This window comes from Diabrotica undecimpunctata, chromosome 7 (assembly GCF_040954645.1).
Source record: "Diabrotica undecimpunctata isolate CICGRU chromosome 7, icDiaUnde3, whole genome shotgun sequence".
Classification (NCBI taxonomy): Eukaryota; Metazoa; Arthropoda; class Insecta; order Coleoptera; family Chrysomelidae; genus Diabrotica; species Diabrotica undecimpunctata.
The window spans coordinates 3,652,052-3,670,747 of record NC_092809.1 but is presented as its reverse complement, the minus strand read 5'-3'; the positions used below and the strand labels follow the sequence as shown (position 1 = coordinate 3,670,747).

The window sequence follows — 18,696 nt, the reverse complement described above, 5'->3', positions numbered from 1 at the left end:
TCACGTTCAGAGCGACTGTGAATATCCGTATCTGAAGAACCTTATTAGGGAGAAATACGTATAAGGCGGATACACAGACGCACTGTACGTGAAATCAAATCTTAATTGTCTTTTTCCTTCTACTAGAATTATTCAATTCGATTTGCAGCAACTAAACTCTATTTTCATTATAGAATGATAAAGAATAAATTTAAATATTAGCTGGAATCGGAAAAAATTCTACCCGATTCACAATATACCTTTAGAAACGGCAGATCTTCCCAAGAACCACCTTCAACCTTCAATACTATGATGCCATAGTAAATGATATGTAATTAGGATTTACTCACAACACAATACCAACTTCTTTCACCAATTTCAATAGATCAGCTTACTCACATCAATCAGTTTCTTTCAAAATTAATCAACACATTTCAGCTTTAAGAATCTGCAGATCTGGATTTACCACAAAGTGATTCTGAGTCCAATCCGTTACAGTCTCTATACAATGGATTTAGAGAACAGTCTTTCATAAAAATCCAAAATTGTTCAAGAAGCCGATGGCGTCGTCATTTACATCAGTGAAAAAACAGAGGACAAATGTATACAACATATTACCACTGAATTTATCAATATTCGAAAATTGTTAGATCACTCCGGTCTTTCCGGCCGAATGGTGATAGTTGGAAGGTCGGATCGAAAATTTCCTCACTCAGGTGACCTTCGGCGCCTGTTACATATGAGATTTCTATGAATTACTTCACGCAAAGATCCCTTCTTCTTCTTCTTAAAGTTCCATCTCCTATCGGAGGTTGGATATCATAACGGCTATGGTCACTTTGTTGGCTGCTACTCTGAAAAGTTGTAGTGAACTACAGTTAAACCATTCTCTAAGGTTCCTCAGCCAGGAGATGCGTCTTCTTCCTATGCTTCTTCTTCCTTGGATCCTTCCTTGCATAATAATTCTCAGCAGTTCATATTTTCTCCTCTGGTTATGTAACCCAAATGTAGTTTTCTTCTTTTTATGCTGTTTATAATTTCTAACTCCTTATTTAGACGTCGTAGTACCTCAGCATTGGTAATCCTTTGAACCCACTAAATTTTTAATATTCTTCTGTAACACCACATTTCGAACGCTTCTATTTTTCTTATGTGTTGTTTCTTCAATGTCCAAGCTTCCATTCCATATAGTAAGATAGAAAATATGTAACATCTTAGAGCCCTCAATCTGAGATGCACGAGTCATTCATCAAGGGCATCTTTCTTTTTTCTCAGTGTATTTGTCATTTCCTTTATTTTCTTATGCATATTAAAGCTATCATACTGTTTAGCATATGCCTCTATTTCACTGCATTGATTAGCAAGCCAGGTGGATTTGGCCTCTTTTATTTTCTTTCCTATCAATCTCTGTAGTTCCTTGTATTTTGCCTTACTCCTGCCTTTATGTTTCCGTCTTTCCTCCATTAGATCTAAGATTTCTGAAGTCATCCATCTCTGTTTTTTTCTTATTTTTGTCTGCAGTAGCTTTTCTCCTGCCTTTATTAAAGTTTCTTGTACCATGTTCCATTTGTCATTAACATCTGTTGTTTTTATCACGTCTTGTTTGATTTTCTTTAAGTTATCATTTATTTCTTGTTTTAAGCTCTGACGTATAGGTTCTTCTTTTATCTTTGAGACATCAAACCGCGGTATATTTGTTTGTTTTTGGAGATCCCTAGTTCGCAAATATTAATAGAAAATAAACTTTCAATTGCACGAAAATTACCCCTATTAAAATATACGACTCTTCGTCATCATATACTTTTTGTTAGAGCAAATCATTTTCCTTTCAGTAAATATATTTCGGACACTCCCACACAGGTACAATTTCCAACACTCCGGATTGGCTATAGAAGATTATCAACAAACAACGAAAATTAAATCATTTGTACTGAAAATTAAAAGTAACTGTTTCTTTATATTGTTCTGAAGTTATTTTCTTGTGGCATCTTATGCAAATTTACTAATTTAATTACAAATGAGCCTGAATATTAGGTAGAAATTAAATTTATTTGACGTTTCGACTTCAACTTCGGAATATTTTGATAACGATTTCCTCCTCCTAATTATATTTTGCGTAGTGTTTACTGGATACATTTTTTGCTTAAGCGATGTACACCGTCGTCGTGAAAACAAACCAGAACTGAAGTTGGACCGCTAGTTGGATAGCAAGCCGGAACGTGAGTGGAGACAAATATCCAACAACTAGTGATCCTATTAAGTGGGACCGCAAGTCGGAACGTGAATGCCCAGCTTTACGATAAACAGTTACCTTCTAACTACAAATCACCTACCTATTAGTGGTCTGTGATTCATCTACTCTGTGACCTATATTCGGAAAACAACTAATGTCTACTTTTTTTTCTGGGTAATAGATGGCAAAATATGTAGCAGTGTCTCGTGTATTACATAAAATATGGTGGGCATTAATGGGTTAAATATAACCAATCTACAGCATCTTTGGGATTTGATTATGCGTTTTTAGGTGTCTCTATTCGAGTCTCATTATATTAAAATAAAGAAGGAAATTGCTTCACTGGAAGCGGAGAAAATATATTTTTTCTTCAAACGTCAAATAATGATGACTAGACTTCGGCAAATATGCAAATAAAAATGTAGAAAATATGCGCATAAATATGCACGTGTTTACCCGAAAATATGCAAATTTTTTACAAAATATGCATACAAATAAATAAAAAAATCGTAAAATAGTAACAATTTTATTTAAAAAAAAAAGTGTACATAACTAAATATTTCCTACTATTCATTAAGATTTACATTTATTTTAAGTAACTACATCATTTTTAAGTATGAATAAACTTATTTAGAATTATGGTAACAATAAATGACCAAGTGGTGTTCAAAATTTTCTAACAAAAACTTGTGGCTTCTGTCTGAGTACATATATTTATATATGGAAAAACTTCGTTCAACATCAACTGATGTAACGGGAGCATTTTTCAAACTAACCAAAACATTTGGTTCTAAATTAATTGTTTCCGAAATATTTCCAGCTAGAACACTGACTACTTCAGAAAGAATATGGTAACCTTTATTTTTTTCCATAGTAGCTTCAAATTTGTTTAAAATATCTTTTCCAATATTACCTCTAACGTTCCGACAACATGACGCAAATTCTTTTATTAATGCTGTACTTGCGAACAATGACAGTTTTGGTGATTCTAACTGAGTAATTGTTTTTTGAACAAAACTAAAATTTGATTTTATAAATGAAAGTTCTTGTTGAAGCAAGTTACTCTGAAAAGTTTGTTTAGAATCCAAAAGAGATTGGGAACTTTCATCTGTTAACGTATCAATTATGTTCTTTATTTTAACAAAATGATCTGCATAAAAATTAGCTGCTTCTAACCATGTTCCCCATCACGTTAAAATAGGTTGTGGTGGAAGAGGAATGTTAGGTAGCATTTCTTTATAAAGTTGAATTCTTATAGGAGATTTAAGAAATACTTTTTTGACACTGGATATCATGGTATTTACAAGAGGAAACTTTTTTCGTATTTCCTCTGCAACTCTGTTTAATCCATGCGCTACACAAGTAACATGTATTAAATCTGGGAAAAATATTTTTAAATTTTGTCCTGCTTTTACCATATAAGGAGCAGCATCCGATAAAATAAGCAGTAATTTATTAGAAGGAATAGTTGTCGGAAGAAAAAAAGTTGCTAATGTTTCTTGTATAAAACGCGAAATTGTTAAAGCATTTGTTTTCTCAAGTTGCTGGCATGAAATAAGATGAGATTTTGGTAAGGTATCTTCTTTAAGAACACCAATCAATAAATGAGCAATATACTTTCCTGAGGAATCAGTGGTTTCGTCTACAGATATGTAAAAATAATTATCTGCAATTTCTTCCTTAATATTAATTAACACCGACGAGTATAGCCCGTTCACATTATTTCTGCTTAGAGACCGATCACTTGGAACATTAAGTTTGCAATATTTTTTTAGAAACGAACTAAAATTTACATTTGCTAATTTTGAAAGCGGTATGTTTGCAGACACTAATGCGCGACACAAGTCTTCATTAAAAGTTTCTTGCTCATCTAATTTTTTTTGAAGTAGATTGGAAACATTTAGCCATTGAAGTTTGATGTTTTCCTCCTATTTTTCCTTTTTTTGCAATGTGTGAAGAAGTTCTCACATGTTGGTCTATCTGAAATTTCTTCTCACATGCTATCTATAAATAAAAATAAAAACCTTTATTTTAACCCAACCTTTAAAATATAAAAATATACAAGGTGTTTTTAATTAATCAAATAACTGGTTTGGAAAAAAAAAACACTCGCTAAGTGTTTAAAATGCGGTATTAATCCACAAATTAGTTTTTGTTACTAACCATTAGTACATCATATAACTTATTTTAAAATTCAACAAAAGTTTTTTTTTTGTTAATTCAATTACAATAAAAATAATTGTGTTTTAGAATAGCTGACTTCATAAAAAAAAGTAAAGGTGAAAAATTTTTCTAAATACACACCATTGTATTGTACCATGGACAATTTTTTCTCACTAAAGGAAGCTATTTTTCATTTAAAAACAACCTACGAGTACTACATTTCAAGTAAATACGTTTAGTGGTTTTAAAGTTATTATTGTTATTAACTAAAAGAATTTAATTTTTTTTAATTTTAACACCCTGTATCTCGAAAAGTAAATAAGTTTGACCCCTCATTAACTATATCGTTTTGTTCAATTTTTCGAGAAGTATCTACAGTCAAACGTTGTAAGTGTCATTTGGAAACACCCTGTATGTATGAAATATTAGATATTTAATAGAAAATATTAGATACTTACAATTTTGCCACAGACTGAACAGTAGATTTTTCCCATATCCATAGACAGCTCTTTATAAGGTTTAATCCAAGTTGAAGCACTGGTTGTTTTAGGCATTATAAAATCACAATCTTCCTTTTTGTTACGCACAACGAGTGTTTACGCTTTGAATATCAAAACAAAAATGATTTACAAATCTGAGCATCAAATTAGAAATGTTTAGGTACCTAATTCAATAAACCTGGAGATTTTGGAAAATCCCTAAATTAGGAACAAAACTATTAGCCGTTTACCTGCTGTTAAGATACAATAAATTGTAGATAGATTTGGGGATTAGATCATAAAATGCAAATGAGCGAACCCTTAGCGATTATCCAATAACTGAATGCCTCAGTGACCCAGACTTTCTAACAATGTTGAGGGCTACTTAAATTGATCTTCTTTAAAATTGTAAATGTTTTGTACCTGTAGAGATTACGTACTTAGATCATTTCTTGATTAAAATGACTACAAAATTTTATACAAGAATTGAAATAAATTGGTATGTTTAAAAATTTTCAAATACAGTATAAAAATCTGAACTTTTATGCACTTTATGCAAACTTTTTATGCAATATGCATATTTGCCGAAGTCTAATGATGACATTACTTATCTAACTTGATCCTGTCAAAGTTTGATGTCTCCGTCGGCAGCAGTTTTTTTCCCATTTCTTTACGGCGGAGGGAAAAATGTTGTCATGGCAACAATATGAAACATGTCACAAAGCAACAATAGAAATGTCATTAACAACAATTAAACATCATTTTTATTTATAGTAATATTAAAAGTACAATTAGTTAATGAGGCATTTTCAAAATTGAAACCGTGCAAAAATGTTCCCGACTCTTGATACGCATTGGTAATTGTTGATGATACTGATGGTCGAGAACAACTTTCAGCAATCATTCCCGATGTTGGCGAATCATGAGGGTTTAAAATTTTTTGAGCATTATCGTTCTTATCGGACTTGGAGGGCCCCAAACGTGCTACTGCATTATTAGCCGCGGACTCAATTTCGTTTAGGTTTTCCATTTTCGCACTAAATTTGCGCTTGCGGTTGCAACAACAATAAGCTGTCTTCAATAATTGCAAACAACTGTAACCAGGGAGACGCAAATCCCACCGACGACTTAATTATTTTAATTTCTAACATCTAGACGACTTTGATAGTTGTCACAGTTAATTTCGAGTAAAAATAGCGTATGAATTGTACTATTTATGGTTGAAAATTGCTACGTTTGAAGAAAAAATAGTATACTTTATTCGGCAAAGAAGCGACTTTTCTTGACTTGCCCTCTATTACGCGCCTCACTTCGTTCGTCGCGTAATATCGGGCGCGTCAAGAAAAGTCATGCTTCTCCGCCTCATAAAGTAATATACTATTTTTACGTATACCGATTTTGAACTTTGAATTTTAAAATTCAATTTTCTTCAACCTAGTTTTTTTGATATTTTTCCCCCGCAGTACCGATCGTTTTTATTATTATAATATATGTTATAAATATCTTGAAGATATGAAAATTTTTATCGAGAAAGAGCATTAAAAGAAAAAGGTAATGGTTCAAAGATTACCATCATATTGTTTGTAACTTCGTCGCAAATGCCGATCAACTTTGACAGATTGTATTTCAGGAACCACTTCTCGTAATTCACCTTTTTTCTTTTAAAAGAAGCGTCTTGCAGAGGCTTTTCTAACGCCGTTTTCTGAATTTAATTTAAACTAATAGTAACCAAGATATTCTATTTGTTTATAAGCCAAAACATTGTTTATAATTTTGAAACATTCCTGATGCCGCCCAAACAATCCGATTTCAATTCCATAAAGTATGTTAGATAGATAGAGTACTTTTTTTATAAGAAAAAAATTGGTAAACTGGTTCAAGATTTAGAAGATTTTTTTTAGTTTAGATTGCAAAATTATTGCGAAATGTATTACATCGATTTTAAAAAAATTAAGTGGGCTAATAAAGTCATTTTCGACCTACCCTGTAGCGCAATTCTATCCTTATCGAATCGACCATTTGCATCGCATATTACGCGGTTTCCTTGTTATTAAATAACACCTTAAGAGGGGATCATTATCGAAGAAATGGTAATAATCCTTCTGAAGAGAGAGAAAGTTCTTCGTTGCACCAGACATATCCCGCTGATTATACTCGAAGAGTACTTCTTCAGCGAGCGCGAGTACTGCATAAAAAATAGTCGAACCGCGTCTACCATGGCCGCCAAAGCACTTCTAGTGCTGCTTTTTCTGAATTATGCTCTTAGCGAAACTACCCCGAGTACTAGTACTAATCCTTTGAGCGCTGACGTGCATCAAATAGAGTACAGTGAGGGTACTTCTGTGGAGGCTATCTATTCTCTACCCCCTGTTAACGTAAGTGTGAGTGGCGCCTGGAACGGTACTCAAATTGTGAGGGCGAGTTTAGCTCGAGTTTTGGATTTCTATAACACGGAATTACTTTCGGCGAATTTTCCCAGATTTAAGAACGGTTTAAGCCAGGGATGTCAAAAGGATGTCGATGCCTATATACAGGGACTGTTGACAGCTGAAAATTGGGCCCTTAAAAGTAAGTACATTAAAATTATTTATTTTTTACTGTTTGCTTTTAAAACAAACTAATATATTTACTTATATACTTTAATTAATTAATAATAAATTAATTACTTTAATATTCTTATTACGTACTCAAAATTTTATAATTTTACAACTTGTTATATAAAAAAATAATATATCATTCCTGTCTCCGGCTTCTGTACGCAATGTAGCTATTTTTCAATAATTTTAAAGTGTTTGTTTGTCCTGATGTAGTGTAGTGTGTTGTACAATTATATGTTTATGACATTTTATTCTTGTCGGATAGGACGCAATTGACGAAATGCAACTGAAGATGATCTAGGGATCGAAAGTACTTGGGCAAGATTAAATTAAACTGTGCTCGATATATGCCTTTTATTTGACCAAAGTTCATTATTATAAATGTTGATTTTAACAATTTTAACAACAACGATATTTGAAATAGTCGTTTTAGTAAAGTGAATGAAGGTAAAAATCAACTGTTACCTCCGATTTCGGTGAACCTCCATCGATTTGCATGAAAATTTGGGATTGAGTATATTTTACCCTCAACTTGAAAAGTGACATATGCTCAACCTGCGCTTTTTGCATTTTAGGGGTGAAATCCACCCTTTTTTTTTAAATGGTAAAAAATGCAGATTTAAGCATTCTGGCATAAGTTATCTTGATTAATTAAATAAAATAAATATTTTGCAACATTTATAAGCATGACTTATGATTTTAATTAATTTTTCAAACCTTTCAGCACCTATCCCTTAAAGCGAAAATCATGAAAAAATCATTTTTTATATTTCTGAAACATCAAATCGCATATTAATATTACCCAAATAGTTTTTTTAAGGTTTATGATATAATTTTTGATTGACTGTAAAATTTCAACCCTTAAAAACCACCTCTTAAAGCGAATCAATGAAAAATTAATTTCAAGAAACTTTAATTATTTGAATAACACATTACTGAATTGAAATCTAATTTACTGAGTATTAAAGTATTTATTTACTGCGTAATTTTGCACCCTTAAAAACTACCCCTCGTCATAAAAATAATGGAAAATGTTTTTTTATTAGCTTTAATAGCTTTAATCATTTAGAAACTTTTTTATTGGTTATGACAAACTTTATTAATATATTCCAAACTTTATTAATATTATTCTTTCCACATTTCCTGAACAATTTTTTCAGTGATTATGTGACATAAAAATTGAATTTGTTAGATAAGAGGAAAACTTATTAAAATAAATATTAAAATATATAAAAAATTCATTCATTTTTTATTTAAGTAATGTTTCATAAATTAATCAAATATTAATAGTACTTTAATTGTTAATTTTTCACTCTTCATCAGAGATCTCTTCACCAATCAATAGTTCAATTGGTATATTATCGGGTCCTGGAGCTTTTCTACATTTTGTGTGTTTTATGGCATAAATAACTTCCTCTTTCATTATATCTGGTACCGTGATTTCTCCGTCAACTTCTAATTGTTCTACTTTTTGGTTATAAAATAGGTGTTCAATGTATTCTTTCCATCTACGTAATTTGCCTTGCGTTTCAGTTATAGTGGTACCATCTGCATTTGTTAATACCCCGATTGGTTATATTGGCGTCAATTTTGGTCCGAGAGTCAAGCGAATACACATTTCCTACATCAAATTGGCCGCTCGTTCTTCCGCCATATTCAGAATTTTCTTACATCTAACGGTCCGTGAGAAAAATTTCCACTTGGATGTCTGTATTTGCTGAAAATTTCGTGAAAATTAAAAGTGTATATTTTGTTTAAAATTTGAATTATTTCGATTAAGGGTGACCTGCTGTTTAAAAAAATCTAAACGTGTTGCTAGAAATTATGCACAGTTGTGCCGGAAAATCGAAAAAACTGTAGACCCTTGGATTTTTATCAAATTCGTTAATCGGCTATATTGGCGTCAATTTTGTTCCGAGAGTCAAGCTAATGGACATTTCCTACATAAAATTAGCTGCTAGTTCTTGTGCCATATTCAGAATTTTCCTACATCTAACGGTTCGTGAGAAAAATTTCCACTTGGATGTCTATATTTGCTGAAAATTTCGTGAAAATTAAAAGTGTATATTTTGTTTAAAATTTGAATTATTTCGATTAAGGGTGACTTGCTGATTAAAAAAATCTAAACATGTGGCTAAAAATTATGCACCGTTTTGCCGGAAAATGGAAAAAACTGTAGATTTTTTAATTCGATTTTTCCTCTTTTCCGGCAAACTGGGGTTAAGGGATCAGAAAAAAACACATGTTTGAAATAAACTGGATCAAGTGCATGTACCAAAACCATAAACAAAATTTTTTTTTTTTGGAAAATTTGGAAAAAAATTTCCAAGGGGGTACTCTTGGATTTTTATCAAATTTGGTTAATCGGCTATATTGGCGTCAGTTTTGGTCCGAGAGTTAAGCGAATACACATTTCCTACATAAAATTGGCCGCTCGTTCTTCGGCTATACCCAGAATTTTCCTACATCTAACGGTTCGTGAGAAAAATTTCCACTTGGATGTCTGTATTTGCTGAAAATTTCGTAAAAATTAAAAGTGTATATTTTGTTTAAAATTTGAATTATTTCGATTAAGGGTGACATGCTAAATAAAAAAATCTAAACACGTTGCCAGAAATTATGCACCGTTTTGCCGGAAAACTGAAAAAACTGTAGACCATTGGATTTTTATCAAATTTCGTTAATCGGCTATATTGGCGGCAATTTTGGTCCGAGAGTCAAGCGAATAAACATTTCCTACATAAAATTGGCCGCTAGTTCTTGTGCCATACTCAGAATTTTCCTACATCTAACGGTTCGTGAGAAAAATTTCCAGTTGGATGTCTATATTTGCCGAAAATTTCGTGAAAATTAAAAGTGTATAATTTGTTGAAAATTTGAATTATTTCGCTTAAGGGTGACTTGCTGATTAAAAAAATCTAAACGTGTTGCTAGAAATTATGCACAGTTTTGCCGGAAAATCGAAAAAACTGTAGACCATTGGATTTTTATCAAATTCGTTAATCGGCTATATTGGCGTCAATTTTGTTCCGAGAGTCAAGCGAATGGACATTTCCTACATAAAATTTGCTGCTAGTTCTTGTGCCATACTCAGAATTTTCCTACATCTAATGGTTCGTGAGAAAAATTTCCACTTGGATGTCTATATTTGCTGAAAATTTCGTGAAAATTAAAAGTGTATATTTTGTTTAAAATTTGAATTATTTCGATTAAGAGTGACTTGCTGATTAAAAAAATATAAACAGGTGGCTGAAAATTATGCACCGTTTTGCCGGAAAATGGAAAAAACTGTAGATTTTTTAATTCGATTTTTCCTCTTTTCCGGCAAACTGGGGTTAAGGGATCAGAAAAAAACACATGTTTGAAATAAGCTGGACCAAGTGCATGTACCAAAACAATAAACAAAATTTTTTGTTTTGGAAAATTTGGAAAAAATTTTCCAAGGGGGTACCCTTGGATTTTTATTAAATTTGGTTAATCGGCTATATTGGCGTCAGTTTTGGTTCGAGAGTTAAGCGAATACACATTTCCTATATAAAATTGGCCGCTCGTTCTTCGGCCATACCCAGAATTTTCCTTCATCTAACGGTTCGTGAGAAAAATTTCCACTTGGATGTCTGTAAAACACGTCAAATTTAAATTATAACTTGACATTCTTTAACGTGAAAATGCAACTCCTTCCTTCAACCCCCTTAGAATGACAGGTACAACCCCCAATTTTTAAAATAGGAAGTATAGGCTTGTGATATATCGTTTGAAAGGTCTTTTCATTCTCCATTCAAAAATGTTTCGCTTTCAAGTTTATTAAGATTAATTAGAAAGAAAAACATCATACCTAGGCCACATACTGAGAAATAATAAGTACCAATATGCCCAACTTATAGTGAAAGGAAAAATCGAGGGAAAGAGAGGCCTAGGAAGGAAAAGACTATCGTGGCTCAGAAACATCCGACAATGGACAGGGCTAAATTTTGAACAGCTAATAAGAACAGCTGAAGATAGAGAAGATTTTAAAATTGTAGTAGCCAACCTCCATTGAGGAGAGGGCACTTTAAGAAGAAGAAGAAGATTAATTAAGATAAAATAAATTAAAATCATTCCGGTTACCGAAATTCGCTAAAATATTCAAAACTTTCCCGTTTAGGTATTGATAATGAGAAAGTGAACAAAAACCATAGCAATGTGGTTTTTAGATGGTAACCATTAAAAAACTTTAAAGAATTTCCGTGGCAACGTTATTTTAACACGCATTAGTAAATTGTTTTATTTAAGTTGTCAGTATTTTAATTTAAGTAAAAAGTTCGTTCAATTCAATTCTAAAAAATGGTTAGATTAACGGAAATGCATAAAATAACAGTTTTACAAATAATTGGTTACGGAGATAACACCCGAACACAACAGGAAGTAACTCGCCTATTTCATGAGAAATTTCCTAATTTACCGCCTATATTCCAAGGAACAATAAGTAAAATAGAGAAGCAGTTTCGCAAGTTTGGTCATGTAAGGCAGATAAAAAAAGCAGCTGCCAATGAACTGAGTGACAGGCATCCACTACATTCAATGCTAGCCATACATCGATAGTAAACATATTAAAAGAAAATAAATTGCATCCCTATAAGATGATACCTACTCAGGAGCTCATGGAAGACGATTTTGATAGGAGAACTTTTTTTTGTGAGCAAATGATGGACATGTTGAATAACAATATTATCCAATTAGAAGACGTTATGTTTTCTGATGAGTGTACTTTTTCACTTAACGGTCATGCTAATCGGCAAAATTGCCGCTACTGGGCCACGGAAAATCCTCACTGGATGAGAGAAGAACACACTCAATACCCTCAAAAGGTTAATGTTTGGGCAAGGATTGTAGGAAACAATATCATTGGTCCCTTTTTCATTGAGGGCAACTTGAATGGCAACAATTATTTGGCACTACTTCAAAATATGTCATTCCAACGTTGAAAAATTTATATCCTGATCCAGGAAACCCTCAAGTTCCAGCGAATACGATATGGTTTCAGCAGGATGGAGCACCACCACATTACTAACTTAATGTCGACAGTACCTCGATACAATATTTCCCAATCGGTGGATAGGGAGGCGAGGATCGATTGAATGGCCAGCGCGATCACCTGATCTTACATTATTAGATTTCTTTTTATGAAGATATGTGAAGAGCCATGTGTACAAAACTAAACCTTCTGATTTAAATGACATGAAAGAACGAATAACGCTTGCGATTAGGTCGATGACGCCTGTTATGTTAAATAATGTTAGAAGACAGTTTTATTTGAGATTAGGATGTTGCCAAGACGTTCGCGGTGAACATTTTGAACATCTACTTCATTAACATTCATAGTTCTTTTTCGTGTTCTACATTTTATTACGTTTTGCATTACGTTTTAGTTTTTGATTGTATTGTAGCGAATTTCGGTAACCACATGATTTTAATTTATTTTATCTTAATGAATCTTAATAAACTTGAAAGCGACAACATTTTTAAATGGAGAATGAAAATACCTTTCAAACGATATATTACAAGCCTATACTTCCTATTTTAAAAATTGGGGGTTGTACCTGTCATTCTAAGGGGGTTGAAGGTAGGGGTTGCATTTTTACGTTAAAGAATGTCAAGTTATAATTTAAATTTGACGTGTTTCGTGATTTTTTATAAATATGTACAGTAACCTAAATAATGAATTTATTCCATTTGGCTTTTACACACTGTATATGAAAATATGCTAAAATTTTTAAAAAAATCCAAGAAAATAACACGATTATTGAAACTTTTGTAAATTTTCCTAGATTTTGTTGATACGAAAGCATAATAATAACATGATTTAGGGAAAAAATAATTATGATGGTAATTTACTTTCACAATTAAGAATTTTAGATTCGATGTGTCAATAAAGTCCCACACCTAGACCACCTGTTTTTATAAATAAAATTGTGCAATTATTCATTACCTCAAATCACTTTAAGTGCTTATTCCGCCGAATTTTCGTAACAATAGAAAATTAAGTTGGCGCAAGTTGACATTTTAGAGAAATCTTTTATCAGATGAATCATGCACAAAACACACATATACCGTATTATTTTGTTTCCGCGAAAACAATAATGTCGAAACCATTCATTAGAGTAGGTAATCCTTGTTAAAAAAGTATGTATACAAATATGCATTTCTCTTAAAATTGGCGAGGTAGAATAATCGACATACTTACATCGCTTCTTGAATTTCTCCGGCGGGCACCTTCAAGGTCGCCCGGATTATGAGAATTTCGTGGTTATATAATTTCGGTTTTCGTGTTATGTTTTGTAGCAATAATGTTCTTACTTTCTGCAGCACTCCCATGCTCTGGTTATTTTAATTGTTTGGTATCTTAAAAGTCACTACGACATTTGTTATTGTTAAAAAAATATAACATGGGTTTTTCGTTTAAGATAATTTCTTCAAATTTGCAACAGATACTTTTATTTATTAGTAATTAGATTACACAGAATATACTTACAAATAAGACAATTTAATTTGGTTATGTTTTTATTAGTTGTTTTTTTTATATCTATTTGTTGTGTATTTTAATTAAAATACACTTAATTCTTCTTCTTCAAGTGCCATCTCCGCGGCGGAGGTCGGCAATTATCGTAGCTATTCGGACTTTTGAGACAGCTGCTCTAAAAAGTTCATTTGATGTACAATCGTACCACTCTCTCAGTTTGCGCAGTCATGACATTCTACGTCTCCCTATGCTTCTCTTTCCTTGGATATTTCCCTGCATAATCAGTTGGAGCAAGGTGTATTTTTCTCCACGTGTAATATATCTGAGATATTCTAATTTTCTTGTTTTTATTGTATTTAAAATTTCTATTTCTTTATTCATCCTTCTCAGAACCTTTGTTTGTGACGTGTTCTGTCCACGATATTTTCAGAATTCTTCTATACACCCACAGCTCGAATGATTCCAGTTTTTTCATTGATGTCGCATTCAAGGTCCAAGATTCCATTCCATAAAACAAAGTCGAAAAAATTTAGCACCTCGCCAACCTAACTCTTAGTTCCAATTTTAAATCCGTTGTACATAGCACTCTTCTCATTTTGTTGAAATTTGCTCTAGCCTTTTCTATTCTGATTTTGATCTCCTGAATGTAATCATTTGTGGAGTTAATCATTGCTCCCAGATATGCATATTTGTCCACTTGTTCTACGTTGGTTCCGTTTATTAGAAGATTCTCGTTATTTCTTTGAGTTTTCGATATTCTCATAAATTTCGTCTTCTTGACTTTCATTGTTAGACCGTACTCTTTTCCATACTCCGATATTCTGGTCACCAGTCTCTGAAGATCTTCAATATTTCGGCTAAGATCAAAGTGTCGTCCGCCTATCTAGTGTTGTTAATGGGAGTCCATTTACCTTTATTACAGCTGTTTCACCCTCAAGAGCGTTTTTCAAGATCTCTTTGGAGTAGGCATTAAAAAGAATTGGCGAAAATACACATCCCTGTCTCACTCCACGTCTAATTTGAAGTTCTTCTGACAGCTGTTTGTTAACACGTACTTTTGCTCGCTGTTTATAGTATAAATTTGATATGATCCTGAGGTCGTTGCAGTCAATCTTCTTTGATTTTAGGACATTCATTAATTGTTTATGTCGTACTTTATCGAATGCTTTATTATAGTCAATAAAACATGCGTGTATATCTTGATTGACATCTAGGCATCATTGTATCAGTATATTAAGCGAAAAAAGAGCGTCTATGCTAAATTCAGGTTTTGCTCCTTCCTTCAGATTCAATTTAACTTTAAAGTTTTTAATACAAGACTGTGACAGATCATTAAAAACATGTTGAAAATCTTTCTGCCTGACTTACCTGACAGCATTTGATACACCTTTGACAATTTGTACGTACTAGACTGATTTTTAACATTTACTTGACTATCTGACTGAAAGATAATAACTTCAAAAGACAACTGCTCACTAGAACTACTTGACTGATATGGTTCAGACAAAGATTCATTCTACTGTACCCAAACTGACAACACTCAGTTGAAATTTCCTGTCCAACCTTGCACTAGTTTTCCTGTCCATTCAATAGTTGATTCTATCATGTTTAGACAGTCAAGTGACGATTTATGTTTCCGTACATGTGTTTATAATTTCGACCAAGCAGTGGTGTTGTAACGATGAGACTACCAAAGAGAATTGAAGTACTATTGTAAAAATAATACCTCAATCAACCATGGGAGCTTATCATCTATACCTTGCCTAGCTCAGTATCTCAAGGGTGAGTTCGTCTTGTCTTTAGCTAGGGATTGAACCTGAGTTCTCAGTTGATAGCAAATAAGACAAATTTTGGTCTTTTCTAGACAAATTTTCTAGCTGTTGGGTCCTCCAATTAGAATTTGTGGCTTCTGGAGAGCTGCAGTTACACGTGGCTGTATGTCCTGACCAATTGTTAAAATCCAAATATGCCAATAAAACCAATAAAATGTCCAGTAAACTGTCCAGTAAACCAATAAAGTTTTGATACGTCCAATAAACTAAAAGATAAGGAACAACTTGCATTAGAAACACATCAAAAAGAAAGGTTTAACTTCCTTGCCATCTTACAAAATTACACTTAAACAAATAGCGTATGGCAAGGATAAAATGAAATATGAATGTTACTACTTAGTTAAATTCTGTTAAAGAGTCCTAATGCATATATCAGAAAAAAAATGTGCTTTCGAAAGAAAGTAAGGTTACAAATATTGGAAATGTGGTCAGAATTATAGAATAAATATCACAATGAAAGTACTTACCCCAAGAGAATTTGTAGACCATAAAAATGAGTCTTATAATAATTTTTGCCTTCTTTTATAAATTTCAAAAAGAGGCAAAAAATAATCCCACTACAGAAAAGTTGTTTTGACAGAAAGTGGGAGACTGAATGAAGTTAGCACAGATGTCATAGAATGTTGCTATAGATATCATGAAACTAGCTTGTCAGTCAACACGGAACAGAATAGTCTGCCGAACAAAAGTGAGAGGGCGAATATTTATTCTATGGGACAGAAAGAGAGAAAAAAAAAGACAGAGGAAGAAGAGAAAAACAGAGGGCGCCAACTACTTTTATAAATAAAAATTAGTAAAAATTAAACTGAAGATAAAGAAATTAATAAATTAATAAACAAATTAAAATGAAATAATTATTTAAATATAAATTAATAGAGATGTGACGTTTATAACGTTACACACTCCTACCACCCATCAGAAAAATTTCGAACACAACTGAGAAATTTTTCTCAAAGAAACCAAGAACACAATGTTCTACCTAGGAATAAATATATGCAGTAGTAATCTGTAGTAACAAATCAAAAATAAATACTTTATAACAAAGCAATCAAGTTAATGAATATAATAACAAAAGATTGATCATAAAAAAAAATTTAGAGTATTACTCAGGGAAATTGAATACTTCCCAACGAATTGTAGTATCCGTCAAACTAAAATTTGTTATGTTATTTAAAAAAAATATATAACAAAATAATTAAATTAATGAATATAAGTAATTAAGTACACATTACTATTCATAAAAAATTTAAAGTATAACTCAAATTTGCTATATTTAAAAAAAATAACAAAATAATTTTCAGATGTTAATCTGGGGAAAATAAAAAAAAATTACCCAATGAATTGTAGTATTCATCACACTAAAATTATTAATCTAATATTAATAAATTTCTACAGAGAATATCTCTGGAAAAATAAAAAATTACTAAATGAATTTCAGTATTCATTAAACTGAAATTAAATAGGTACTGTTATAAAGTATATGGTGTAAGTAAGATGGTGTAGCATAAAGTTTATAATAAAAATTTAATAATTATAATATACAGTTTTTGAGGGGAATGCTCAGGGGAATATAAATGCATATTACCCAATGAATTTTAGTATTCATCAGACTAAAAATGAATAGAGAATATTAATTTAAATTAATCAGGTATCTGTAGACTTTGGTACTGTACATGGACCCTACCAAAGGATCAATTGAAACCATGTTGGTATGAACGCAGTAGCCCATAGCCCACGGTTAAACCACGACAGCGCTCCTCGGAGACGACAGCCCTATGTGCCATGAACCCCCCGACGCCATACCCAGTGGTACGAATGTACATCTGCATCAAAGCTCAGGCCCATAATAACAAAAATAATAATAACAAAGGGGCAATGCATCTGATATATTCAGATATACATTGTTGAAGAATTCTGTCTTCAGAAATTCTTCTTCGGAAGTACAACAACTTCCTTTGCAAAATAGCATTCTATATACATAGTATATACTCAAATTTATGACTGCTATCTAAAATTACTAATAATAAACTTATCATTTTGTCCTTGACTTGCACAAATACATCAGTCTTTCCCACAGTGTTAACACCTGCCCCCGTTAACACTTTTAACCGATACTTAACATTATACAACTTCTGGTAGGTATTTTTCAGAGTCTGTGATGTGCATGATAGTTCTACAAACTCCACTGTCTATGTCAAATTTAATTTTCTTACCTTTTATGTTCAATGTTAGCTGAACTGGTTTTACTTTTTAGCCCTCGTTTATAGTTGCCAAAAACCCTAGAACCATGTCATCCTTACTAGTAGATTTCTCCTCTGATTCATCCAGTTTGTTAACTTTCTCACTTATGCCCATTCCCAGGAATTTGCTGGAGACTTATCTGAATCATGTTTTCGGAATACACATCGATAACATGGCTTCACTTTTTGACTGTCTTTCTTAAACACAGTGGAACTATTTGACTGTTTTTGATTTTTAAGCTTTTTTCTTAAGTCTCAGTTTTCACATCTGGTAGTATAGTTCCTTTTTTGTGTAGCGGTATATAAATTGAGGTACATCAATCGGATTGTCATTTTCCTGAATTCCAAACAGCGACACAGATAAAATGGATGATATGTAATCCTTTGTTACTTAGTAACTGTAGTATTCCATCTAGAATCAATGCCTGGGGATTTATTTCTCTTTAACAATTTAATTGCATCTTTGACTTCAGCAAGTAAGACAGTAGGTTCTCTAGGGTAGTCAGAGGGCCACTGATTTTCTGCTGGTACCTTGTTATTTATATAGCTCTCCACAGTAATTTCGCCATATTTCCAATATTTCGTCAGCATCTGTCTTTAAGATTACCTTCCTTATGACTTCTTCTTCTTCTTAAAGTGCCTATCCGTTCCGGATGTTGGCGATCATCACGGCT

The 18,696-nt window shown here is 32.4% G+C and overlaps 1 protein-coding gene across 2 annotated transcripts in view; it reads left to right on the top strand.

The window, feature by feature from the left end:
- The first annotated feature begins 6,996 nt into the window (after positions 1-6,996).
- LOC140444907 (nose resistant to fluoxetine protein 6) overlaps positions 6,997-18,696 on the top strand; it is a 95,193-nt gene continuing 83,493 nt past the window's right edge. For both annotated transcript variants that reach the window (XM_072536594.1, XM_072536593.1), the window contains exon 1: positions 6,997-7,422. In XM_072536594.1, coding sequence (XP_072392695.1) covers positions 7,071-7,422 — 352 coding nt within the window. In that variant the 5' untranslated portion in view covers positions 6,997-7,070. The remainder of the gene's footprint in view (positions 7,423-18,696) is intronic.